Here is a 26,041-nt window from a genome sequence, read left to right on the forward strand (position 1 = left end):
TTTTCAGATGTAGGCAGATAAACAGAATGAGTACTTCAATGTGCACTTTCACACTTGATGGGTAGGCAGCCACTACACAGATCAAACTGTTATACAGTAGAAGGAATTAATAAGTCACTTTTCATGTCATCTTTAAATCAAAGGTGGGCAACCTATAACCCAATTTACTATATGCAGCCCGCAACAGCACTTTATCCTAGAAATAAATAAAGTCTTAGACAAACTTTGTTCTGAAAAGCCCAAAAACAATTAACCACCAAAAGCACATAGTATATAATTAACATTTTCTGCATTGTGTTTTGTGCATATGTTCTGAGGATAAAAACAGAAAAAATGTCGCCTGGTGTGGCTATACATGGTAACGTTTTCCACATCCCATTTTAAATGGTGTGCATCTTTTAGGTTGAGGAGGGAAAAAAAAAAAGTTCTGAAGTCCTCAGGTTGCCTGCCGTATGTGTTTTTGTGTCTTGCCAGATCAGCGACGGCTAAGCAGAGGATTCTGTGAGGAGTTCGTAAAAAGCCACGGCCTGCAGCAGAGCGTCGCAGAGCTCCTCTCCCCCGCCTCTTTTGACGCTCATCTGAAACCAGTTCCTGTACTTGACCAGCAGCTCGGGCGGAAAGTTTATCCGCGGCATCTTCTGAGTCACCGACTCCGTCATCAGCCGCCGCACCGTCTGCGCCCCGCTGGTCCGCGACTCGCCCACCATGAGTCCGAAATGGCGTCCCACGGCGGTGCGCATCATGTTCAGAACTCTGTGAGGAGAAGGTGTGAGTTTAGGTGTCAGCATTGCCAGAAAGCCAACCTCGAAGCCAAAGTGCCAAACCTGGGAGGAATGTTGGTGTCCTGTGGGAAATTTCTGGGCTCCAGTAGTGCGAACAACATGGCCTCCACCGTCCTCATGTGCGCCATGACCGGGAACAGAGCCGTGTTCTGCACCGAGATGGACGGCTTCTCGATGATGTAGAAGTCCGCCGAAGGGAGGAGGGACACCACTGCTGACACCTGATGATCACAAAAAACACAATTTTCACACCACAAGCTAGTTCACCAATTAAATTATTTGGTTGTTGTTTGAACCAGACTCACATCGTTTAAGTAGGCGGATGCCATGTAGGTGCCCTTCAGGAAGTTTGGACAGTCCAAGTGCTGCCAGTCCATGACGGTCATTCCTCGGCCCATGTGTGCCCACGCTATCCGGTTAGTGGCGCACACTAGTGAAACGATGGAATTGGCGTCCTAGATTACACAATAAGATCATGAGAACGGCTAACAATTGAGCAACAGTATCTCGCCAATTCTCTGAGGGAAGTGGCCACTGGGCTCAGTTTCATTAGCAGGTTGCAACAGAGATAGAGACTGGAAGAGTCACAGAAAGGCATAGAAGTGCACACCCAGTTGGGGATTTTACTATTCAGCTTTTGTTAGAGAACAGTAAGTTTTGCAAAAAGTTTAAAAAGATTGAAATGTGTGATGATGTGTTTACCTCCAGCCAGGACCTGTCCACCTCAGGCCTGATGAACTTGGCCAACTGGATGCGCACCTTCTTCTCCTTCTTCACCGGGTTGAGGATGGACGCGAACACCACGACGGCGCTCTTGTGCTTGAGCAGCGGCACATTTACCACGCTCTCCAGTGTCTTAAAGGGTCCGTGTTTGCTCCGGTAGTCCACGATGTTGACAGATTTCCGCCCTCGGAGGAGCTTGACGCCCGCTAGCTCGGCGACCGAGGCGTTGTTGAGCAGCCTCAGGATGGCGTCGCGCTGCTCTGAAGTGTAGCACGCATCTAGAGGAGCGTCGCGTTCCTCGTTGTTGTCGTCCTCTTCGCATGGCGTAGAGATGCTGGCGTTCAGGCTCTCGATTCCAGCGACTGGGATTCTGCTCCTCCAGCAGCATGTGCACTGGAGGTAGCGTAACTCCATCTCGGGAAGGGAGCCCGGCCGAGGGCGGCGGAACAAGCCTGGGTGACCAGCATGCTGACCTGCACACGTAACATGAGCGATTTATCAGTGGTGGCAAGAGGTAGAAATACTATTTTATAGGTATCTGAACTTGACTTTATTTTTCTGATGACTTTTTATTTTCACTCCCAAAATAGAAAAAACGATTTCTGTATTTTCTACTCCTTACATTGCCAAAATAGGCTTGATATTTTTTTCAACCTTCGTGGATGACGACGTGACATAAACAGAGAATTGCCCTTGGGATTCTAATTAATAGATTGAGGATTTGTAAAGGTGAGGGAAAAAAGAGGGCCAGGAGCAACATGGAGGAACGTAAACTAGGGAGCATTAATGACGATGGCGTTACAGATGAGGAGATGCAAGATATTCCCCATCCGTAGCCTTATTTAAGAGAATTGTTTGATGTTGATGCCTCCAATAATAATATCTTCTGGCCTTCAAAAATCCTCCGTCTAATCTGGAAAAACAGGAAAGCTGTATTTTTTTTTGTCACCTGTCATCATTAGCTATTTTAGCATTGTTATTTATTTATTTTAGTCAGTTCACAACGGACCACGGTTGTTGTTGTTTTTTTTTTTTACAGCATGAACGCCTGAGCGAACACAACCATACTTTATGTTCTAAATGCAGACCGTGAGTTCTTTTCCCACCACTATTTATATCCACAAAATAAGAGTTTTAATTTACATTGGATTATTTTAGACAATGAGCGAACGTAAAGGTTGGGAACGTTTTGCACGCAGGGTAAATTACGTGTGTGAACTAAACAGCAAATTATCCACGTAGTGCAGTCACACAACGAGTAAAAGAAATATAACGCTACTTACGACTATGTGCAACAGACGATAAAACTCGCCTGGCAACCCACATGTTCGCCAGTAAAATGTTCTTATCGTGTTAGTTACAATTTAATTGAGACATCGCATAAGTATAAATTGTCCTTTAGTTGTTGTCCGATGCTTTAAAAGGTCCGTCTTAAACAACGACATCACATTACGTTCCAGAGTTTTCCCCCTCACAATAGTGCCCTCTTACGTTTTTTTTCCCCGTCGGAACTTTGAAGATTTTTGTAACTTTCGTTCGAATGCAAAATTCATATAAGTGCAACATTATGTAAGTAACCGACCGTTTACAGTGAAACCTCAGAAACGTGATCACGCCTCTGTACACCGCGGGCGCCTCTCTCACTTCCTTTCCCTGTTATTTCTGGACCTCGCCGTTTTGTGTGCAGAACAATAAACGTTGTGATGCTGCGCTGCAAAGAGGAACCGCTCGGCCACCGCGACGAGAAAAGATGTTGCTTCATCTGCTCAATTTGTGTTGTGCCTGTGCACATAGTATGTGACTCCGTGGGACGGAGGGCAACAGAGCCTTCACCTATGGCCGTCCTGGAGAGAAACAACAAAATCCTGCTGGATTTGACACGGCAGCCTTGGAACAGCACGTGCGCCGACTGTGGGGCTCCTGGTGAGTTTTCATTTGTATAAATCAGTGGTGTGGAAGCTTTTTCTTATCAGGGGCCATTTCACTCTTTACAAAGCCCCCCCCAATGGCCTAACTAAAGTTATGAAAAAGTATTCGCCATCAATTAAAAAAAAAAAATACCACTTGGGCTACTAAAACTAGAAATCTGGCGTGATTTATATTTAATACAGAGTATTTATCCATTGTCCATAGGGCTTGTCCTCAATTCAATTTACTTTTAATGAAGAAATTCCATAGTGGGAATATTTTCAAATACATCTGTAAATTAACATGCACATAAATTAGTAGTGTAGGTATAGTAGTGTGCAAAATTCTAGCTTTGTGTTTTAGGACAATTCCATTTAGGGGTTTAGAGTTCAAATTGTTGTAGAATGTGTTACTTATCGTTACTTTTTACAATTTGATACTTTCATTTTGTTTTTGTGTTTTTTGTGTGTGTGTATTTTGAAAAGATAATGTTTACCTTAGGAATGGCACTAAGGTACATTTCATTGGATGCTATATGATTTGTGACAAAAATGTGAAATTCACCCAATTTGGAAGTAGGAAATTTCCGCACGACAGTGACGATATGTATGTGACACGTAAAAGTATTTTGAAGCAGGTCACACTAAATACTTCTGTTTTCTGGTTGTATTCCGAGAAAGGAACTATAGTCAAATATATTCTGAGTAAGTATATTTGGTCATTATTGCCTTGCTAAAACTAATCATCTAATGGTGGCCTAAGGCTTTTTTCATACAATACTCTACTGTATGAGCTTCAAAAACAGGCACGCTATATTTACAGTATTTATAGCCACACTTTGGTCACGTTTTATACGATCACAAGAGGAAACGTTAGCTGTGACCTCAGTGTTCCTCTTGGCTCTTATTGTCACCACTGTCAGGGTTTGTAATATTCAGTATGTCTGTGTGAGAATAGGTAGTAGTCGTCACATGGTTTTATGGTTCACGGTTCTGATTTGCGAGCTCACCTTTGTCTGTTTTTAGTTCCCTTACCAACATTGTTTGCGCTTTTGCAGAGCCTGATTGGGCCTCTTACACGCTAGGTGTGTTTTTGTGCGTCAACTGCTCTGGGATGCATCGGAACTTGCCCTCCATCAGCAAAGTCAAGTCCATACATCTAGACCACTGGCAGGACTCCCTTGTAGAGGTCTACATTTCTTTCTTTCTTTTTTCTAAGCATGCACTTAGGCTTAGGTACTCTCATATAATAAACATAATGAATTTATTTATTTTATTTTATTTCTTTAAATAATGGCCTCTGCGCCAATCAATATAATAATAATAATAGTCACCTCTTTTTTCCCCTCAGGGAAAGATAACTATGGCGGAGGTGTTTTAAATTTTATTTGTAGAAATACAATTTAGTCTGCGGAATATAATATATAATATTATGTACATCATTGTGATGCATATTTTATATTTTATTTTACATGATACCAACTGGTAAATTGTCTTAATAAACCGGCATTATATTATTAGAATGCAATGTATGATAACATACAACATTATAATATATTATGTACAGTATAAGCCATTATCTTGTTAGTCATTATTATTTTGTCATTTGATTATTTATTGTGTTTTATGTTCGATATTTATTATATTCGGCACTTTGTTACAGCTGTGGTTGTTGTCTTTTGTGGTGCTCTATAAATAAAATAGAGTTGAAGCAAATGTCATTGGTTAGGTGTCATTATTTATTGGCTGATATATAGTACTATTTTATAGTATGTCTGTACAAATAAAAGCCTCCTCTGTAATAAAAGCATAACCTCTAATGCAATTTATTCCATGATATTGGTGAATTATCTCCTTACATTCAATATTATATAATGATAATATTCTAATAAATGTTTAATGACAGTTATTACTTTGTAAACTATTAAACACAATACATATGTTGTTGGGTGATAAATGATACATGCATATATATTTATGAAATGCATCTGTACAATTAAAGATCCTGCCTCTAATGAAAGCCTTACCTCTAATGAATTCTCTACAGTTGACTAAATAAACACCCTCGCACACTATTTAATGAGATATGGTAATATTAATTCCTTTCCATTTCCCTCAAGTTCCTCATCCTTATCAGCTTTTCCATCTCTCCATTTCATATATTTCGAAAAGCAGCAATTTGCCCCAAAATTTCGAAAAGGTGTGCATTGAATAATACATTTTTTAAAATATATTTATGTATTTTATTTTTGTGTGTGTCTTCAGGCCATGCGTCAGAGAGGCAACTCTGTAGCTAAAGCCACCTATGAGAAGTGTGTTCCTGCTTTCATCTACCGGCCGCAGCCGAGAGACTGTCTGTACGTGATGAACTTGTCATCATTAGCTCAGCGGAAATGAAAAGTGAAGGTTCACCAATGTCCGATTACAAACGCTGAAACAGGAGAAGTGCAGTTCTTAACGCAGCGTGATGACAAGTCACCATTAACAGGTTTTATTTCCAACTGCCAGGGTTCTTAAGGATCAATGGATCCGTGCTAAGTACGAGAGGAGAGAGTTCACGGGAGAAAAAGGCTACTTTCAACAATCTTATGGTGCAGGTAATTGTGTTACCGATATTTCTCTTGTTTTTTTCATGTATTTCCATTTCTTCATTGCACGTGTGTGTGATGTGTTAGACACCATTGAGGCGACACTGTGGAAGAAGGGCAAAGACAACAAGCAGTTTTTGAAAAGGATTTTCTTGCTGTCCCACAAAGACTTCACTCTCAGATACTTCACCAAAGAGGATGTGGGTACTGAAAGTGTTCTTGACAGATTTTAGTAGGATTTTCGAATGCAAATACTGCAATGTAATTTCTGCTAGTGGTGTTTATTTACTAAACTTCATATGGGAGGCATCGCTTTGTACAAATGAATTTTTGTAATAATTTTTTCATACAGGTATCTATTTTTGCAATAGTTTGGTTAATGACGATTTATTATTTAAAAAATAAAAAACATTTTGGGACACAATTTTTTCTCCGTTTTTGGACTTTAGCTCGTTTTTCGTACATTTGAAAATGGTCCGTGCCAAACTCAGCCGCGTCGCCGTGCGACTGGGCCACTCATTCGAATCGGGCGCCCACACAAAGCATCTCGTTAGCGATTAATCAATGTTTTTTTTTTTATTTTTTTTTTTCAGGGCCGATAGCAATCATTAGTAGTCAAGGAAGCCGATAGCCGATAATCATTTGCAGTAAAAGGGTAAATATAGGTGTCAAAATTTTGAAAAATACAAACTCCAAAATTTAACTTATAGTTAAAATGCAAGAAGAACGTGTAGCAAAGTACGAAAATGGCGAATAAATATCAGGACTGTTTCCTATTACGTTCTCGTGACAAACGTAATAGCGGGCAATGATTTATGCGCACATACGTGTACGACTTCTCTTCCGATAAGCTCTGTTGTCGTTCAAACCAAGTCTAGAGTCCCTAAAGCTGTGATCGGCATGAAGGAGCTGAATGCGGTTTTCCAGCCCGAGAAGCTCGGACACGCTCACGGCCTGCAAATCTCCTACTTGCAGGATGTGCGGACAAGGAACATCTTCGTTTACCACGAGAATGGACAAGTGAGACACAATTGCTCAAGCAATTTGTATTTATTTTTTTTTTTCTTTACGTCACTGAAATTCACCTATTGAGTCACATCGAGTGCTGAGGTTTTTCGTCAATATTTACAGTTTTAAATATTAGCCCCCTTTTAATTCATTGTCTCACATCCACACTTCTGCAGGTCATTGTTTCCTTTTTCAATGCTATTCGAGCAACACGCTTGGCTTACCTCCAGAAGAAGCATCCCACTCTTCGACAAAGTGAGGTGAGATAAATATAGCGATACATTTATGTCATAATGATCAACAGCTGCGACATGTTTATTGTGTGTTTATCTGCAAAGTTAATACCTCAGATTACGAGATCCTGCCTCAAGGAGGGACACATGGAGAAAACTGGCCCAACGGTTTGTCGCCGACCGGAAATGATGTGTCAAAAATGTTCATGATGTTATTTGTTGTCTTTTAATGTGTTGTTATATATTCTGTTTGTGTGTTTTGCAGCAGCGGGAGCCATTCAGGAAGAGGTGGTTCACTCTGTGCTTAATGAACAGAAAGCTTCTATACTATAAATCCCCACTGGTAATGAATACAGAATTCTATAGTGTTTTTTTTTTTTTTTTCTTTTATATATAAACTACTGAACCCACTTGAACTATTTTGCTAACCAAAACAGCAGCACCAAAACACGTTAAAGCCTTATCCCATCATAAAAAAAAAACTCGACATAAATCGCAATATACTGATTAAAAAAAAATGTATCTTCCAAAAATGAAAATAAAGGATTCCCCTTGGATATATTTCTATCTGCAGTTGAGTGAGTTTAAGTTTTAACGCTCTGCTGTCTTCTCCCTTGTTAGGACGCCACCGAGCTTGGCGCCGTCTTCATCGGCACGCAGAGCCACGGCTACTCTGTATCGGAGGGCGGCAGGCGCAGCGGCAGAGGAGGCCGCTGGCACCGTGCCGTCACTCTGCAGACTCCCCAGAGGCAGTTTGTGTTCATGTGCGAGCAGGAACAGGAACAGCAGGAATGGCTGGAGGCCTTCGGGAAAGTCATCGGTCAGCCGATGACAGCGGAGGACTACGCAAGTAAGACCCAAAGACGAGAGAAAGTGGTGCCGTAACTCAACTTTTTCAATAAGGAAAATAGCCCTCTATAATGTACTTTGATAAGAACATACAGTAGTATAACAATTAATTAGAATGAAAGAATGAAACAGTTTATGCCATGATGATTTAATGCTGCAATCCAATTCATTGTGCTACTCCTTCACAGTGACTTCACAGTAAAAAAAAAAAAAAAGTAATATGGTAAGAAACAGAAAAGAAAACCAATGAGAGAAATAAAACATGCTAAGGACTAAAACAAAGAGCAAAAAATAAACAGACGAAAGAGGGAAATTCCAATAGTACGTACAGCCCTATGTTAAAATACAGTCCATGTTCACAAGCTTGTTTTTGTTTCAGCCAAAGCACCAGTTAATATTTCTACTGCTGTTTCTCTTTGTAGATGAAGCCAACTTGAGAAGGCGCAAATGACCTGAAGAAGTTCTTACACCAACTCGCACCATCATTTTATATGGACTCAAGTATTGGGACACCTGGCCTATAGAAGCCTTGCTACAAAGTTGGATGCAAAATGTCTTGGTAAGATGACGAATTGTCATTTAAGGGTTGGGTGGAACCGACCAATGGTTTGCATGGACTCTTCCCTCTATGTAAATAGTTGTACATGTGTGATTTTTGTATTATTATGATTATTATTATTGTTGTTGTTGTGTTAGGCTTGTGCTGTAGCATCAGTGAAAGGTTTGTTGAGAAGAGTGACATGCCTGTCATTTTATTTCTGGTGGCTCGAATAAAAGCAATTTATTTAAAAAAAATAATTAATTCATTAATTTTAGAACTGTGAGGCAGATGTGCCTACTACCAGTCCACCATTCTGTTTCTTTTTTTTCTTTTTGTGACATACAGTATTTGTTTCTTTTCAAAATGATATGGGAGGTGCTGAATGAATAAAAAAAAATAAAAATCCTTTGCCTGCTTGATGTGCATTAAATTAGTTTGCAGTATTTTACTTTCACAACAAGTACTTTTGCACTGTTTCTTTTGTCTGTGATATTTTTATATTCAATCTATATTTTAAAGTTTTTTTGTGTGTGTCTCAACCCACAATTTGAGAAACCATAAGGCTGGAGACTAATAAATATCATAATACTCTAATCCACTTTCTACGTAGCGAAATCAGGATGTGAAATCAGTAGAGTCCAGGTCACGGGTGGGCAAACTTTCATGCTCAAGGGGCCACATTTGTTTTTTTTTAAAACAGACAGATGGTTGACAGTTTTTAAAATTAACAATAAATAAATTATAATTATTTACTAATATAAGTAAATATAAATTACATGTATATACTATTGATTATTTTATTTTTTTAAGTTTAGCATTTACAATAAATTGATTCATTTAATAGTAAAATGAAGACAAAATAAATATAAATAATTTATAATTAAGTACTTGTGGGGGGGCGCTAAATTAATGCAACAAAGGACTCTTGATAATGTAAATTCTTAAAGAACAGAGCGTGCGAGCCATACTTTGCCCACCACTGGACTAAATTATATATGTTTAAAAAAAAAATCAAAATAGAAACTCGTCATTTAAATCGACGTAGGTAGTGACAGAAACCTATTTTCGTCAAGAGAGAGGAAAGAGGAAAAGTCTTGCACATGTGTCCTCGGTAAACGATCTTCGGTTCCCCTCTCTCGATCAGCTGACTCGGAGGGGCGTGGCCAAAGAGCCTAGCGCGTTACCGCCTGCTAATGCTGTCAGAGTAGATTAGCAGCAGAGTGAGCTCGCCGTACTAACACACAGGCTCCTTGTGACTTCCGACTCACCACACAAACAGCTTATATTACGAATAATTCATTTATTATTATTATTTTTTTTTTTTTTACCACTTCCCGTCTCATGTTTCACATTTAAGTGACATGGAGCCAACCTAGCGGCTAGCTAGCTAGCTGTCTTGCTAGCCGGGATGTGAGCATCCTCGTTGCCTGCCCAAGGGAGCATACATGTGCGACACATTGCACGGCCGCGGCGTGGGTGAACGACACACCGGCGACGATGCGCAAGGACGTAAGGATCTTGCTGGTTGGGGAACGTGAGTGTACCTTTTCATTCATTTCCCTGCTGTGTGACGTCCATCTGCATTCCTATACGGTAACTGGATGTCTTGTGCTGTCATCTATTTCTCACAAAACGTGGGCATCCTATTCACTATTAGCAGTAACAGGACATTATTTATAACCTTGAGGACATGATCACACCCAAGTTAACACGCCTTGCGAAGATGTTCTGTGCAAAGTTGGATAGCACATGACCTCTTCAGTACATTAATTATAAGTAGTTTTACTTTACTGTACTACGTGTAAAACAGACGAATTGTTTCATGCACTGTTGCAACGGCACACGACACTCATTTTGATTTGGTTGTTTATTGATTTCTGCAAGATTATTCAAAAATATGTGGACAAAAGTGCGCAAAAAAATTATTTTTGTACATGCAACCAAAAACATTTGAATTGCCATTTATTCTGGTGTTTTTCTTTTTCTTTTTTAAAAGAAATTCCTTTAACAGTCATCTTAACTGTACTCTTATTGTTGCTATTCAATAAAAAGCATGTACTCTATTGTAGGTCAATTAAAAAATATAACCGAAAGACAACAAAATCAGAATGTCTGTCGCATAATGAAATTGGGGTGCTTGGGAGATGAAATATGCTAAAAAAAAAAAAGATAAATATACATATGGCATTTTATGGTGTACCTCAATTTTCCAGGGGCTTTAAAGGACATTAGATTCACAATATGCTATTATGTCAAGTATGATGATGGTATTTGGTCCGTGTCCAAAAACTTCCAGGGCAACAGATGGTGTAGTTTGGTGCAATGACTTCTAAATCCTCTTTTGTATTATTTGCTTCACAGCCAAGGTGGGAAAGACGTCTCTCATCATGTCTCTGGTCAGCGAGGAGTTCCCAACTGTGGTAGGGATGAATAACTTTTTGGGTGATTTACACTTCACAGAGAGCATGTGCGGCCATATTGGAAGAGATCAGTCTCACCGTTGAAGTGACGTGAATGTGTTCTGTCAGGTTCCTTACCGAGCTGAGGAGATAACCATACCCGCAGATGTCACTCCAGAGAGAGTCCCCACACACATTGTGGACTATTCAGGTCATAAAAAAACTTTTATAAACCACACAGGCAATGTTTTAAGTAACATTTGAACATTCCTAACTGTCGTGCAATTGTAAACATCACTGTATAATATGGACTAAAACTAAAATAAAGTGAAACAACATACCATTTGAAGGCTGTAATGAAGAAGGAACAAGACGCAGTATGTCGGTAAACTTATCTGGTTATTTTTCAAGCTTGTTGTTCCGCTTCACGCTAAATCTATGCGTTAGCATCTGCTCGGTGAAATGAATTTACGCGTGTAATTAATATTGAATTAACTGTGCTTTATTGGTTGTATTGTACTAAGCAGCCAGGCTGTTTTGTATGTTGCTATAAGTTTCATTTCTGGTTTTATGTTATCTTTACACTCGTCTACTTTGCCATCACTGGTGTCCTTCTTCACTATACTGTTTATCTTCCACGTGCAGAAGCCGAGCAGACAGACGAGCAGTTGTTCCAGGAGATCACAAAGGTCGTCTTTTTTGTTTGTCCCGTGTGGAGTAAAATTTGGGCGTCGGCAGACACTTAATGGCCCGCCTGTTTATTTTCCTATAGGCAAATGTGATTTGCATCGTGTACTCCGTCAACAACAAGACGTCGATAGAGAAGGTGAGTTCTGCTCCAGGTAATAATAATATTGATCATGATGCTCATAGCGGGGGTCTAGTGGCTAGCACGTCTGCCTCAGACACTTTTCTTCTGGATGGGGCCACAGAAACTTTGTGTGCGGTCATGTGAGTTTCACTGGCAAAATGGAGTCAAACTTTGCTACTGGATAAGTTAGATCGGTGAAACAGTTACGTGACAATGAGAATAAACGCTACAGAAAATAGATGGATGGATGCTAGTCGTTTGTTTGGAAATGTTATTGATCATGTTTTTTTGTTCTCTCCATCAGGTGACAAGCTACTGGATCCCCCTCATTCTTGACAACACGGACAAGGATAGCAGGTGCACATTTTGGCGACGTTTTAAAAGTGTACTGCGTCATGCCAAGAGTTGTTTCTAATAGTTTGCGTCGCTCATTAAGCTAGATAAGGTAAAAAAAAAAAAAAAAAAAGGAGAAAAGGTTCTCAGTATAATGCTGTCCTGTTCTTTACCACACCAAACTACAAGCACAATAATAAGCAAACTTTTATTTAATGTTATCAATCAAAACTGAGCATTAGTATCTTGGTAAAGGCAGATTTTCTTTTAAAAACAGCTTTTGTATTGGAATTACAATAGATGACGAAGGTGTAGCTAATCTTGATGCCGCCAGTGAGTGTAAACCCACAAGGTTGAAATGTTTATTTAGTAAATGACCAGCCAGCATGAAGTCATGTCTTGAAATTGCCTCTTTTTATTTATTTATTTATTATTATTATTATTATTTTTTTTACAATTGACAGGTGGTGTCTTTTGTCAAAATACCACAAGGATCAAGAATTACATAGACTTTACACATTCTATTTCTTGTCTTGCTGAAATTAGCATGTTCCTGCGGGCTTACGTTACCATGGCGACCAGGGTCAGTGCATGAGCCTCGCGACTAGAGTGGCTTCTACTTGCTAGAGACAATGAAAGCATGTTCACAGCACTTCATACACTACACTGTGTGTATGTGGCGTATGGACATCAAAATTAGCCCCATTGTTGCGTAACAGGGGGGCCGAAGTGTTAAATGGCTCACTTGCACATTTTGAGAAATTGGCAGACAACAAAAGATTAACTTGGTTGTTTAATTTTACACTTGATGGGTGGGCAGGCACTCCAGAGACCCAACAATTTTTATGTAAGCCAATCAAAAGTCAACCTTTTGTAATATGTCTCCTTTAAAATCAAGTTTTCCCCCCATGTGTGTTACTATATGTCCAGGGTTCCTCTCATCCTGGTGGGAAACAAGTCAGACCTGGTGGAGCACAGCAGCATGGAGACCATCCTGCCCGTTATGAACCAGTACAGCGAGATCGAGACCTGCGTCGAGGTGAGAAACATTTCTCACTGACGAGGCAGCGCAAGCGGATAAACAGTATCGACTTAATGTCCACTTATTTGTGGAAATTTGCTGTTCAAGATCGCTTTCGGTCCCTGTCCGCCCATGATATGTGGGGGTCTACTGTAATTATCTCTCGAGAACACAAGGACGTCCCATGCTGGGAAAGCCACGTCTTTACAGACTGAGCTAATGCTTTTCTTCTGAATGCTGTGTTAAATAGTATACAAAAGGAACTCAAAAGATTTCCCACCTTCGGTTCATCACCTGTGTCTACGCAGACGGGATAATCAGAGGTGCTCAGACGGATCCTGTGTTTTTAATACACTGTCTGGCCTAATGCACACACGTGGACACACACAGGGCAAGATAATGTTTGCATTGCGCTGTCACTTTGTATTCTCCCCCATGCCAAGTCAAGTGCAATTCCGCCAGCTTTAAAGCCTTCAAGGCTTATTTACTAGGCTTAGTTCATGTGCTGCAAAACAGTAAGCCTCCCTTTGAAAGCATTGTTCATCATTCTTATTTTTAGTGCTCAGCAAAGAATCTGAAGAACATCTCGGAGCTGTTCTACTATGCCCAAAAGGCTGTCCTTCACCCCACAGGCCCCCTCTACTGTCCAGACAAAAAAGACGTAAGTGGCACCGTTAAGTAATACATAATAAGCCAAGACTATATAGTTTACAACAATAGTTGAGCTCTCCGCATGATACAAAAATGTCTGATTCTTTCATCATAACACATTTATGACACTGTGACCCTGAAGTTTTACTTTACCAACTTCCTTGCAAAGTACAGCAACTAGATTATTACTAGCTTTTCCCCAAGCTGTGTTCTGGGATACGATGTGATGTCTATCAGCAGTCGTTTCTCTATGGTAGGGCTGGACATAGTATGATCCACTCCTAGCAAGAGTCCTGTAATATTTGTTGCCTTAATTTAGCCGTGGTCTCCTAAAATGGGATATTTAAAATGTATGCATTTATGTTTTATGAATTTTTTAAATTAATTTATCTAACTAAATAATTGGTTCATAGATTTACTATATTGTAAAAAAAAATAAAATAAAATATGTTCACATGCGTAATAATTTATGTTAATTGCCTGATTGAAAACAATTACAATTAAATTGAATTATTTTATTATGACAATTATATTACATATTTGCATACACATTTTAACTTTAAACTGTTTTTTAAAAAAAAAAATTTAACAGCTATAAATGACCTGGCCCATCTGTCTGTTTTAAAAAAAATGAAATGTGGTTCTTGAGCACAAAAAATGTTCCCACCCCTACTCAATTGGGTTGACTGTAAATGTCAATTCATAATAAAGTTGTGTTTTGGTCCCAGATGAGGCCACTTTGTGTAAAAGCGCTGACCCGAATCTTCAAAGTGTCCGACATGGACAACGACGGTATTCTCAACGATAATGAGCTCAACTTCTTTCAGGTGAATACACTCTTGGTTGTTATTATTGAGAAGTTGCATGTTTCCGACGAGATAAAACAATGAAAATAAACATTTTATTTTGCGTCCACATAGAAAACATGTTTCAACATGCCACTGGAGCCGCAGGCCTTAGAGGATGTGAAAAATGTTGTGAGGAAGAATTTGAGTGATGGAGTGTGTGACAATGGACTTACTCTAAAAGGTTGGTACACAAACACACACTACGAGTAGGTTATTTTTACTTCTGCCAAGCACAAAGCAAGAGTCAGCAGGTTATGTTCTTTGTAGCATTTGTTTTATGTTACCAGCTGACTCCATTTAAAAATAAATAAATTAATTAATTTTGGAGGGATGTGCTTTAGCTCAAAATGCAAATGTGGAGATCTGAACACAGTCAGTCATACATTGGTTCTTGAACTTTTTAGACCAAAATGTACTTTGCTCTCCAAATACCACCATCCTGACAAACAACATTAATTATAACTGAACTGTACTTAGGCAGTGATTCTTTTATGTAGCACTAGAGGCACCCAGGATAACACTAGTGGTATGCATGCCACAGTTTGAAAATCACTGATCTAGTAGGTTATTTGCTGTTTCCGCCACTGAGGGTAAAAGCACAATACGAGATGTTTTGAGTTCCAGTCGTTTTTGGTTTATTTGTTAGCTCTCAGTTTAAAACACAATTTCAACGGAACGTGGTTTGGTGGCTCATAAGCCAAGGAAGAACCCATTTAAATTTGGTTTTAAAGTAGAGATTTTGCTTTCCACTTTTTGCCATTTCGGCAGGATGAAACTGTTCCGACCGCACCTCGTAGCGCAAATGGTGGAGTCCCATCCATCTAGTCGTCACATTTCGCTGATGTCGTTAATCTGCATATGAACTGTGACGCTTCTTTGACTTCCCACTCCAGGCTTCCTGTTCCTCCACACACTGTTCATACAGCGAGGTCGCCACGAAACCACATGGACGGTGCTCAGGAGATTCGGATACGACGACGACCTGGAGCTCAATCAGGACTACCTCTTCGCCCCGTATGTCTTGAAATTATCATGAAGGGGGACTACTGTGAGCATTTTGGGCCTTTAGCCCAGTGTCCACAATTCTCTCTGTCAGTGTGTTTAGGGCCTTACAGTCCTTCTAGTGGCGTGTCAAACATTAATTTCCACTTCATGACCACCTTGCTAGCGTTTACCGTCAATGGCAAATTGATTACAGATTACAGTGGATCCTTGAGATACAAGTATCCACAACCACATAGCCTCCACTAGCTCAGTGCTAACATACAATGGGAAACTCCATACACACTGAGTTCAGAGCATGGTCAAGGAATGCATTATACTCATATCCCAAGGCACCACTGTATTTGATGCGCATGTCCATGCACATGCTGTGAAGACTTCGTAACTTCTACTAACAACCCAGGCTAAACTTAGTTCCTCCCTGACATACTGGGTGCCATCTTATAGCGTTATAGAAAGACCAAAAAAGCAATAGATTAGTTTTTCAGTGAATATCTTGGGCTCCACAGAAAAAAACACAGTAGGTGAATTTGTGAACATCGAAATACGAATAGGGGAGTTTACTGTACTCATCTTTTACTATTTTCCCTGCCTTCTTCTCATGTACTTGTTTCTTTGACATTTTTTTCCCCCCCCAATCGTGATATCGTTGCAGGCTGAAAGTTCCTCCTGACTGCACCACAGAGCTCAACCACACAGCCTACCTCTTCCTGCAGAGTGTCTTCGACAAACATGACAAGGTATAATCCTTGAGCGTTTGCTCTGCATGTTGTTTCGCTGCTGAAAAGCTGTTCAGTCTGCATTACGGTCAAGGACCTAAGTACCCCCCACCTACTGCAGCCAGTGCCGACTCCCTGCTGAGGCTTGATTTCACTTGTTGACAGGAGAATTAGCAGCAAGCTTAGAGGGGAAAGTGCGACAGAAGTGAAAGTAAATGACGCGCTGTGCTCCGTGTCATGTCAGGACCGTGACTGTGCCTTGTTGCCGGAGGAGTTGAGGGACCTGTTTGATGTTTTTCCCTACACGCCCTGGGGTCCTGACGTCAACAACACTGTGTGCACCAACGAGCAGGGCTGGATAACTTACCAGGGTTATCTCTCACAGTGGACGTGAGTGGCCTCATTTCATGATGAGCTGTATCTAACGCAGGTGCGGGGAAAGTATGGCCTGTGGGCCTCATACGGCCCGCTTCATTCTTTAATCCGGCCCACCGAACATTTGACATGATCAAAAGTTTTGCAATATGTTTCCACTGAAACATTATTTTACAACATGGATTAATTCTTTTTTTTTTTTTTGGTAAGTAATAAAATACAAACATTTGTTAAAATAAAAAAATTATATACATTTGTATCTGCATTTTATTTGTTTTTATTTTATTAAATAATTTGTGGATTTTGTATTCTTTATTTTCTTTTTAAATATTTTTTTATTATTTATTAAAACTTTTTTTTTTTTTTTCTTTAACTCAACTACAAATGGCTTGGTCCTTCTGTCCATTTGAAAAATCAAATGTGGCCCTTATGCACAAACTTGCTTGCTCACCAGTGATCTAACATTATTTAAAACTGTCATCATTATTTGTACTAAAACAGACTTTATTGAATTTTCCGTGTGGTTGTTAAAATTGGCATAATAATAAAAAAAATTTTACTTGTCTGTTGTATCTATTGTCTTAATTTGTGAAAAATTTTTTTTTATATTAAAATAATTTATTTTATTAATTTTATATTTATTTTTGAAATTGTATTCACAAATGATTTTTTCAATGTACTTCTAGTTTTTATTATTTTCTTAGTGCATATATTTCTATGTTCAAAGTTACTATTTGTAGCATTTTTAAAAAATGTTATATTTAACACTTAATATTTTTTTTATCACAAATTGTTGTATTTACTTTTTAAATTAACTTATTAGCTAACTTACCTATATTTTCTTCGTGGAAGTCCCAGTATTTGTATTTCATATTCTATTTTTGTGTCTTGCTTTTTAAAGAATTATAAAGTACTGTAATTTGTTTAAATTTGCTGTTATTTATTTATTAAAGTGTTTGTCCAGGTTAACAACTTATCTGGATGTGCAGCGTTGCCTGGAGTATTTGGGCTACCTTGGTTATTCAATCATTGCTGAGCAGGAGTCCCAAGCAGCAGCAATTACAGGTAACCAACACATCTTCAGGTTTTTTTATATATATATATATATATATATATATATATATATATATAAAATACACACACACACACATATATACATACACGATTTCTGTGCCTTGTTGAGACTTGCGGGCATGTGACGTGCACGGTACCGGTCCGAACTAATCCTGTGATGTGTACGTGGCGTTTGCCCCTGCAGTGACCAGGGATAAGAAGATTGACTTGCAGAAGAAGCAGACACAACGCGGCGTTTTCCGCTGCAACGTCTTTGGAGATGCTGGCAGTGGGAAGAGTGGCTTCCTCCAAGCCTTTCTGGGGAGGAACCTGATGGTAAACCACAAAAAGTGTCAGCCATGAGAAATTAATAAATAATAATAAAAGCCATTTGTCACCGTGGCTTGACATTTCAAAGTAATCTCATCCATTTACGTTAATGTGACCTATGTGATTTTTCTTATTATTGTCGTTTCAGCACCAGCAAATGATCAAAGAGGAACATAAATCCTACTATGCCATCAGCACAACCTTTGTTTACGGTCAGGAGAAATACCTTCTAGTAAGTGCGACTATAAGATTCATGGCCATCTTTTCCGCAATAAATATCATAACATAGCCTCAAATAATGGCTGTTCAGCTGAAAGACTTAAGGCTCACACCGAGCGACACGGCCGCAGCTGACTGAACTGTCGCGTAGTGCGTGTGGTTTGTTTTCATTCCTGTTCTGTACAGTACTGCATTTTTACAGTACAGCAATGTTATTAAAGTGTTCAAAGATCATAGTCTGTAGTATTTTTATGGTCTAAACTATTAATATAGGAAATTATAGCTTTATCCCTTACCACAAGTTATATCACTTTTTGGGGGCGTCAGTTATACGTTGAAATTCACTTGCCTGGCTTGGTCCTCATCACCGCGAATAGCAGGGGGTCCACTTTAGTGCTTTCATAGAACAATTTGGGAACCAATCCTCAGTTATTTGCTGAAAATCTCGTCTATTTGCTTCGATTCAGGCCAATCGCTGATTTCTTTTGCTTTGACTTGCGAACCCAGACCTAAGGTACAAGCGCTGTATGATGGCAGTGAACTCAGCTCACTCACAATAAGCAGCACATTGTCAAATAGTAAACAGTTCTTCAAAAAATGGGCTTCAAACTGTTTGTTGCTATTTTTTAATTGAAGTTTACTGCCAAACTACAAAATAAATAAAACAAAGAGAATTGAGCCTTGTGTATTTAAACCAAACACACAGCATAGCCTTTCAGTTCACTAGCTTAATGCTAACGCTAAATAACATCTATGTTGTGGTGCTGTAACACTTTCAGCTCCGGATTTAACACAAATGGTGTAGCAACAATATAATAGTAAAATCATATATTCCTTATCCTCTGAGAAGAACTACTATTAGTGGTGTACTGAAGAGCCTGGAGGAGTTGAGACGTCTCAATGAACAGTATATCCGTCTTATGCTTTACCCAGGTGGCCAAAGCGGGTATACAAGAAAGAGCAGGACAATGGCCACTCAATTGCTAAAGTGTGTCAAAACCTGTTTAATTCTTTTTATTTCTACTTAATTGTCATTTATAATCTTTTTTTATTATTTTTTTTTATAAAGTACATTATTTTGGTTGACATTTTCCTCATTAAAATGCACATCAGTGCAACAGTTTTACTTTTTTTCGGGGGAAGGCTGGAACGGATTCCTGACATATCCATTCATTTCAATAGGAAAATATGTAAATGTCTGTTTAGAACAAATTAAGCGAAAGTCAGCACTTTTTTCCGTTTTCTCAGCTTCATGAAGTGTTCCCTGACTTGGACTACCTGTCTGATGCCGACCTGGCCTGTGACATCATCTGCTTAGTGTATGACGTCAGCAACCCATACTCTTTTGAATACTGCGCCAAAGTCTTCAAGGTACAGTTTCCATGCCAACTGCTCTTAAAAAAAACAAAAAAAAACAACAACAACAAAAAAAAACAACCCTGGTTTGTTCAACATCTGAACTGGGATGTCACCCTCCCTTTTCTAGCAATACTTCATGGACTGCAAGATCCCGTGCATGATGATCGCGGCCAAGTCGGACTTGCCCGAGACCAAACAGTTCTACGGCTGCAGTCCTCTGGAGTTCTGTCGGAGGCACAAAATGCCTCCTCCGCAGTCGTTCACCTGTAACACCGCGGGAGCGCCTGGCAGAGACATTTATACCAAACTCAGCACCATGGCCATGTACCCGTAAGTACGCCACCAACACGTGTTGAATTGCAGCACAACAATGTTGTCGTCTCACAGGTAGCTGACGAATCAATTGGTGGTCCGCTTGAATGAATAAACGCAGCTCCTCAAATAGACAGCCCCCACAAACATGTCGGCGATACCGCCATGTGTCGCAGTAGTAGACATCATTATCGCAAAATGTGCGTGCCATCTGTAAAGCTGCCCTTTCATTTGGAGTTTTCAGACAAAGTGGAGCAAAAGATGCTAAGCATTTCCACACAAGCACAAAACAAATGAAAGGTCTGAACGTTATTATATTTTGTATATTCCACCAATAATTCCTTACACCTAAATGCCTGGAACACTGCAGTCGAGTAATTAAACGGCGCGTCGCACTACATCATTTAGTTCTTCCTTGCTTTAATTCCTTTGTTTTTTTCTGTCCTTAATATATTTCAATTTCTTCTTTTCTCTTTTTACTCACCTTTTATTCCTTTTTCTTTCCTTTTATTCCTTTTCCTTTCTTCTTTCATTGCAGTCCCTTCTTTTTAAATTTTTCCCTCCATCTTTTTTGCCTGCTTTGTTTTTCATGCTATCCCTTCTGTCATACCTTTCCTTCCTTCTTCCAATCCTTTTCATTCCTTCCTTTCTTTCTTCCTTCGATCTTTTCTCTCGCTCTCTCACTCACACACCCACAATATTGGTAGAACACCCAGGACAGCCTCATATTGGGTGAGCACTATTTTCACCTGACACTAAAACAACCAAAGTGTATTCCTCTACATTGTTTTATGTTATATTACAACTTTGTTTTGATTTGTCGTTGTCCCAAGACCCTGACAGTTTTGTTCGCAAAGAGTTGTGTAAAGGTACATTATATTTCACAACTGTACGGGAAGCCCCGGGGCACAAAAAACAACTGCCTAAAGTCTGACTTAACGCCCAACATCTTGCCCTCGTGTGCGCATCGACAGCCAGATAAAGATTGTTTGTTCGGGCGTTGTTGTTGTTGTTGTTGTCACCACTTTGCTGCGTCTCTCACTTGAGTTGACTCACTTCACGCTTCGGCACGCTCTGCTGCCTCGCGGCAATGTTGCGTTTTCCCTCTCAAGCGCAGCAGGGCTCTCGATCGATCCCCGTGGCGGCTCCCCAGCCTGCAGCCAGCATCAACGCTTTCGTTGAACTGGATTTTCTTGGACTTATCTATAACTGATGTCTTTATAATTATTACCCTTAATTCCCTTCTTTTGGTTGCAGCGCTGAGGAAATGTCTCCATGATGGTGTTTTTAAAGCTTCTTCCTGTGCCGTGCGTGCGTGTCGTGTGTTTTTCTCCTCAGCCACGCGCGACTGCGCTGCATGTGCACTTGTAACCGCTGCACCTTCTGCTTGTGTCAGAACCTGCTCAACTCCGAGCTGCTGCAGACGGTCAGAGCCAAACTCCACGCTGTGGTTCTCCGCAGGTCCTAACCCACTATCTTCTCTTTACTCGTCCATACGTCATTCTTTGCTTTCACTTCCACACTTCCAAACATGTTACTTCGCAAGAGAGCCTCCGCCAAGGCTTAAAAGGTTAAATTAATCATTTTTTTCTGGATCCGAGAGAACAAAATGTAATGATCGCTTACAATCTGATGAGATCTGCCAGAGATGTGCATCATAATGTAACAAGAATAAAGTTGTAGTAATATGAAAATAAAAATGTAATGTTACTACATAATGTTAGAATGTTGCAGTGCTACGGGAAGGAAATGGAAATATGAGAATGAAGTTGGAATATGTTGAACAAGAATAAAAAGTCCTATGAAGTCCTAATATAAGAATAAAGATATGTTGACAAAAATAAAGGTCTTCCAAAGTAAGAAATTCAATCTCAGTTTCTGACGGGCATCCAACAATGCAAAATGGCTAACAGAAAGAAGTATTTAAACAACAATGAGATTTTCTGGAAAAAATATATATTAGTAGGTTAAATTAAATTGGGCTAATTACTTTTTGACTGTCCCTTGTATATGCAATATTTATGTATTTATTTTGCTGGTGGACCTAATACTCTGACCCAAATACACAGAATAATTTTTTTGAAAGGTCTGTTTTTTTTAAGGGAATTTTTATTTTTGCTGGTAGAACTAAGGAATGTGCATTTATTTATTTATTTGTTTTTAATTCATCCAGAATCCAAATCAATGATTAATCATTGTAGACAGGAAGTTGAACACAACAAACACAAAAACAGAGCCACCTTGGAGGGGGTCACCAAGTATTCACTGTTCACCTGAAATTAGCATTAATTAACAGAATGTCATGTTTTTCTTGTCGACCATCGCATACTCTTTCATTTGTCCTTTTCCTCCATCTTTTTTTGTTTGTTTTTTACTAAACCTTTTTCCTTGTGTTCCCCAGCCAGCATGTTGTGTTGAAAGTGTTTCTATTTTGATTCTTCCTTTTATTGTCATTAGGTTTATATCCTTTTTGTTCTTCTGCCGACTCATCAAACTGTACTCGACCCTTTCTCATCATTTTGCTTTTGCAACCTCATGACCATCTTTCATTCTTGACATGTCACTGATGGATATTTTCCTCCACGTCATCCTGTTTTGCGCATCCCCCTTTTGTCATACACCTCAAAAGCAATTCTCTGAAGGCTATGATGATGACATCATACATTCCCACGCTTCTCTGTCTTTTGTCACAGGCACGTGAGCCAAGCGGACCTGAAAAGTTCCGCCTTCTGGCTGAGAGCAAGCGTGGGCGCCAGCGTGTGTGCCCTGCTGGGTTTCGCAATGTACAGAGTTCTGCTCAAAACGCGGTGATGCCTCTCATGACCACCCGCAAACTGTTCTCGTACACACCGTATGTACAAAAGTATTGGGACAAGCAATCAGCTCGGGGTGCGCTTGACCCGTTTAGAGCCTTAAAGGAAACGTATGCATTTTTTCCCACAATTTACAATTATTTTCAGGTGTTTTAATAACATAGCTGTGACATGGTTTGGTAGAAATACCACAAATTTCAAGATTTGTAGGTCACTTTGTACACCGCATTTCTTGTCCTGCTGAAATCAGCCTGTTATAGGAGTCTAACGAAGCCCTCATCCCGCTCCATAGACTGCTGGACTAACAGTGAGTCTGGATTTCGTTACAATATTAACTAGTAATTGCGTCCATAAGGACAATGAAAGCATTTTAACTCGTGGAACCGGCAGTTTGTACACTTCACTGTGTGTATGTGGCACAAGGACGCCTCGCCAAACACAAATATCGCACCGCATCGACAGCTCCACCGAGCGATCGAGTGCTGCTTATGTGCTTACCTTGCACAGAACCACCACTGGTTAATTTAACCCAACTATTTGTCTACAAACAATAAAATGTCAATTTCCCATAACATGTCCCCTGGGGGTGGAATGGTTTTTGAAAACCCTTCGGTTCGGTTCATAACACGCGTAACTCATATTTAGCCAAGATGGTGGCGCATATATGGCGCGCGCGTTATGAATCCTACGGTCTCGGCAGACGCGCCATCTGCTCAGTCCTTTCATCAGCCAATCATATTGCAGCGGGGCGCATCACCGGCGTTGGTACAGATATAGACTCGGTAGCAGTAATAGGCTTATGTAGTACTACATTGTCTGTATCTCTCCATCGCAAGAGCTCTGCTACATATTACAGTAGACATGGCATTCCAACTCGCTGGAAATTGCTGTGTTTGCGACTGAGGTGTTTTGATTAGCGCAGAAACTTTGCTTCACCCGAGGATACGCGATGCTCGCTAAAAGGTGGGAGCCATATACATAAACTGTTCATTCCTACACCGTTTACCTGATTTGGATGTAAATACCCTCAAATTAAAGCTGAATGTCTACAGTATACATGCTTGGATGGCTTTGGTGTAGAAGAACCCCATCACAAATGGTCATTACCCCAAAACATGCTCCCAAATCTTCTGAAAGACTTATCAGAAGAGTGGAAGCTGTCATAGCTGCAATGGTAGCGTTGCTTCAATTCTTCCTGTCATTTTCACTGGCAAGGTGTCCCAATACTTTTGTCAATAAGTGCATCTGCAACGGTAGCGAGCGATGCACAGCTCCTCAGTGGGCTTAAAAAAAAAAGTTTCAATATTTAATTTTCTACTTCAAAGTGTATTTTTTTCTGATTGTATTTGTGTGTAAAAAGAAAAAAATGATATATTCATATCGGAACAATGTAACAGGTAGCTGCTGATTGAAGCGTATGAAATGCTATAAGAGTGTGTTCCAATAATAGCTTTTTGCGGTTGCCTGGTGACTGCACTTGTCAAGCTGTGTGAGAGATGCAAAGTTATAATTACTGATAGTGTAAATATTCTAAATAAGGTGTGTGTGTGTGTGCGCGCGCGTGCGTGCGCGCGCTTGGCCTTCAGACTGGCTGACATGATACTTTAGCATTGATCGAAACTTTTTTTTTTTTTTTTTCTCCCCCCTCCTCTTATGGCCAAATGTGGGGATGGGACATTTAACGTGTACGATGTATGGTCATGCTCTACTAGAAACTTGCATGTTTTATGATTTCTGACCACATTCCATGCATTACTTTCCATAATTACTGTGTAGTTGAAAATGGTCCTTTAGAAATCTGCACTGAACTTGCTTGTCGCAGAAGATGCACCAATGTCAGTCCGTAACGTCCAACTTCTTGCCATGAGGTGCAGTTGGATCTATTTACCACTTCCCGCCTTTTGGAAAATTAACAATAAATACATCTCGTCAAATTCTTCTCGTCTGGTTCGACAACGTGTATGAGTGATCAATGCATCGGTTTTCAACGAATCGCCTGAATGTGGGCGGAAGCCGGAGTACTCGCGGAGCAAGATGTGTTAACCACTAGTTCACCCTGCTACCATGCAAATCCATTGTGGTTTTGTGTAGTGAAAAATATAGATACACAAAGTAGTGTGTTTAATATAAATTTACAAAAAAATACATGATACACAAATTGAACAATCATTTTGGGAAATACGTTTTTTTTTTTAAACTAAGGTTAGGGGTTAAAGGACAAAATGCAAATTCCACCCACAGAAAAGCAGGAGAGGAGATTCAAACAAAAACCTCAGAAGTGACAGGCAGACATGCTCACCACTATTGCACCGTGCTGCCCATGCACAATCATAAGAACTCCCAATACACTTGCTGCTATCACAGAGGTATTCATTTAGCAATTTGTTCATTATTGTGGTAGTTTTCGGTGGTGTGGTGTACAACTGTACTGCATCACACTGCGGTTTCTAAAAAAAATGTAACCCCTGGTGTAGCTCCTAAATAGTCAAAATAGACCTAAATCAAAAATTGTGCATGTTTTTTTCTTTCCCTCCAACACCAGATGGCAGCATTGTCTAATGGGGCGGGGGAAAAAATGCCACTAAAAGCAAATCAATTTACAGGATTATGCTGATGTTAATATTCAAGTCCCTGTTCTGGAGAAACCTGCAATTTAGCACATTTGCAGGTTATTCCCGTTAAAGCTTAATGATCTCAGAAGGTTTTGACACTCGAACCCATGCAATCAACACCCTCACATGTCCCTTCATCGTGAGAAAGCAACGGTGGGCAAAAAAAACAAAAAAATGTTGATATATAGTAGTACACAGTTATTTGAACATTGCATCAGATTATTTTCATGTCTCCCTTTTCTGGTTAACAGAAGCAAACATTTTTAATTACTGAGTTATAAATTAAGGCCTGTCTTCCCATGCACTCTTTCTGTTGTTCTTGTTAGTCTTTTGAAAACTACACGCTACTGTGTTTGATGCAAAGCTAAACTGTGCATGCAAATGAATGGGCATGCATTGCACACGTAAGAAAATCAGTCTTACTGCATCGCATTACTTATGTCTTTTATCCCATTCAGACGCTACTATGCTGCCATTTTCAAGCAACAAGTGCTGTTTTTTTTTTTACAGCTAGAACTAGGATGTGGTGTCACTATGCCGGTGTTGATGAACA

At 39.8% G+C, this 26,041-nt stretch overlaps 3 protein-coding genes and 1 long non-coding RNA gene across 12 annotated transcripts; 2 read left to right on the forward strand and 2 right to left on the reverse strand.

Annotated features, from left to right (window-relative positions):
• Positions 1 to 262: 262 nt before the first annotated feature.
• Positions 263 to 3,270, reverse strand: tefm (transcription elongation factor, mitochondrial). 2 transcript variants are annotated; one of them, XM_061771584.1, is made up of 5 exons: positions 3,088 to 3,270; positions 1,485 to 1,978; positions 1,088 to 1,237; positions 825 to 1,003; positions 263 to 753 (listed from the first exon to the last, which is right to left on the reverse strand). In XM_061771584.1, exons 2-5 carry the CDS (start codon positions 1,917 to 1,919, stop codon positions 486 to 488), a joined length of 1,032 nt encoding a protein of 343 aa, XP_061627568.1. In that variant the 5' UTR covers positions 1,920 to 1,978; positions 3,088 to 3,270; the 3' UTR covers positions 263 to 485. The 2 variants fall into 2 exon arrangements, with proteins under 2 accessions (XP_061627568.1, XP_061627567.1); XM_061771583.1 differs by lacking the exon at positions 3,088 to 3,270 and adding an exon at positions 2,789 to 2,964.
• On the forward strand, positions 1,929 to 9,037 carry LOC133477152 (arf-GAP with dual PH domain-containing protein 2-like). Of its 7 annotated transcripts, none has more exons than XM_061771578.1 (12): positions 1,929 to 2,019; positions 3,300 to 3,428; positions 4,471 to 4,601; positions 5,678 to 5,769; positions 5,921 to 6,009; positions 6,088 to 6,200; positions 6,874 to 7,020; positions 7,185 to 7,268; positions 7,347 to 7,409; positions 7,507 to 7,584; positions 7,863 to 8,091; positions 8,513 to 9,037. In XM_061771578.1, exons 1-12 carry the CDS (start codon positions 1,971 to 1,973, stop codon positions 8,539 to 8,541), a joined length of 1,233 nt encoding a protein of 410 aa, XP_061627562.1. In that variant the 5' UTR covers positions 1,929 to 1,970; the 3' UTR covers positions 8,542 to 9,037. The 7 variants fall into 7 exon arrangements, with proteins under 7 accessions (XP_061627562.1, XP_061627564.1, XP_061627566.1 ...); XM_061771580.1 differs by lacking the exon at positions 1,929 to 2,019 and adding an exon at positions 2,097 to 2,594; XM_061771575.1 differs by lacking the exon at positions 1,929 to 2,019 and adding an exon at positions 2,920 to 3,074 and having other exon boundaries at positions 3,193 to 3,428.
• Positions 9,038 to 9,801: 764 nt separating this feature from the next.
• On the forward strand, positions 9,802 to 24,810 carry rhot1b (ras homolog family member T1). Of its 2 annotated transcripts, XM_061771585.1 has the most exons (20): positions 9,802 to 10,165; positions 10,993 to 11,051; positions 11,160 to 11,241; positions 11,676 to 11,719; positions 11,803 to 11,856; positions 12,146 to 12,198; positions 13,105 to 13,213; positions 13,755 to 13,856; positions 14,575 to 14,673; positions 14,767 to 14,875; positions 15,588 to 15,708; positions 16,352 to 16,436; positions 16,660 to 16,805; positions 17,755 to 17,855; positions 18,049 to 18,179; positions 18,322 to 18,405; positions 19,641 to 19,763; positions 19,879 to 20,081; positions 21,402 to 21,524; positions 22,757 to 24,810. In XM_061771585.1, the coding sequence occupies exons 1-20, from the start codon at positions 10,129 to 10,131 to the stop codon at positions 22,872 to 22,874; spliced, it is 1,983 nt and encodes a 660-aa protein (XP_061627569.1). In that variant the 5' UTR covers positions 9,802 to 10,128; the 3' UTR covers positions 22,875 to 24,810. The 2 variants fall into 2 exon arrangements, with proteins under 2 accessions (XP_061627569.1, XP_061627570.1); XM_061771586.1 differs by lacking the exon at positions 21,402 to 21,524.
• On the reverse strand, positions 10,074 to 18,084 carry LOC133477158 (uncharacterized). The gene is made up of 3 exons (XR_009788253.1): positions 17,952 to 18,084; positions 11,130 to 11,233; positions 10,074 to 11,046 (listed from the first exon to the last, which is right to left on the reverse strand). It is a non-coding gene; the product is annotated as an uncharacterized LOC133477158 (long non-coding RNA).
• Positions 24,811 to 26,041: the final 1,231 nt, after the last annotated feature.

The sequence above is a fragment of the Phyllopteryx taeniolatus genome, chromosome 4, assembly GCF_024500385.1.
Source record: "Phyllopteryx taeniolatus isolate TA_2022b chromosome 4, UOR_Ptae_1.2, whole genome shotgun sequence".
In the NCBI taxonomy this organism is placed as follows: domain Eukaryota; kingdom Metazoa; phylum Chordata; class Actinopteri; order Syngnathiformes; family Syngnathidae; genus Phyllopteryx; species Phyllopteryx taeniolatus.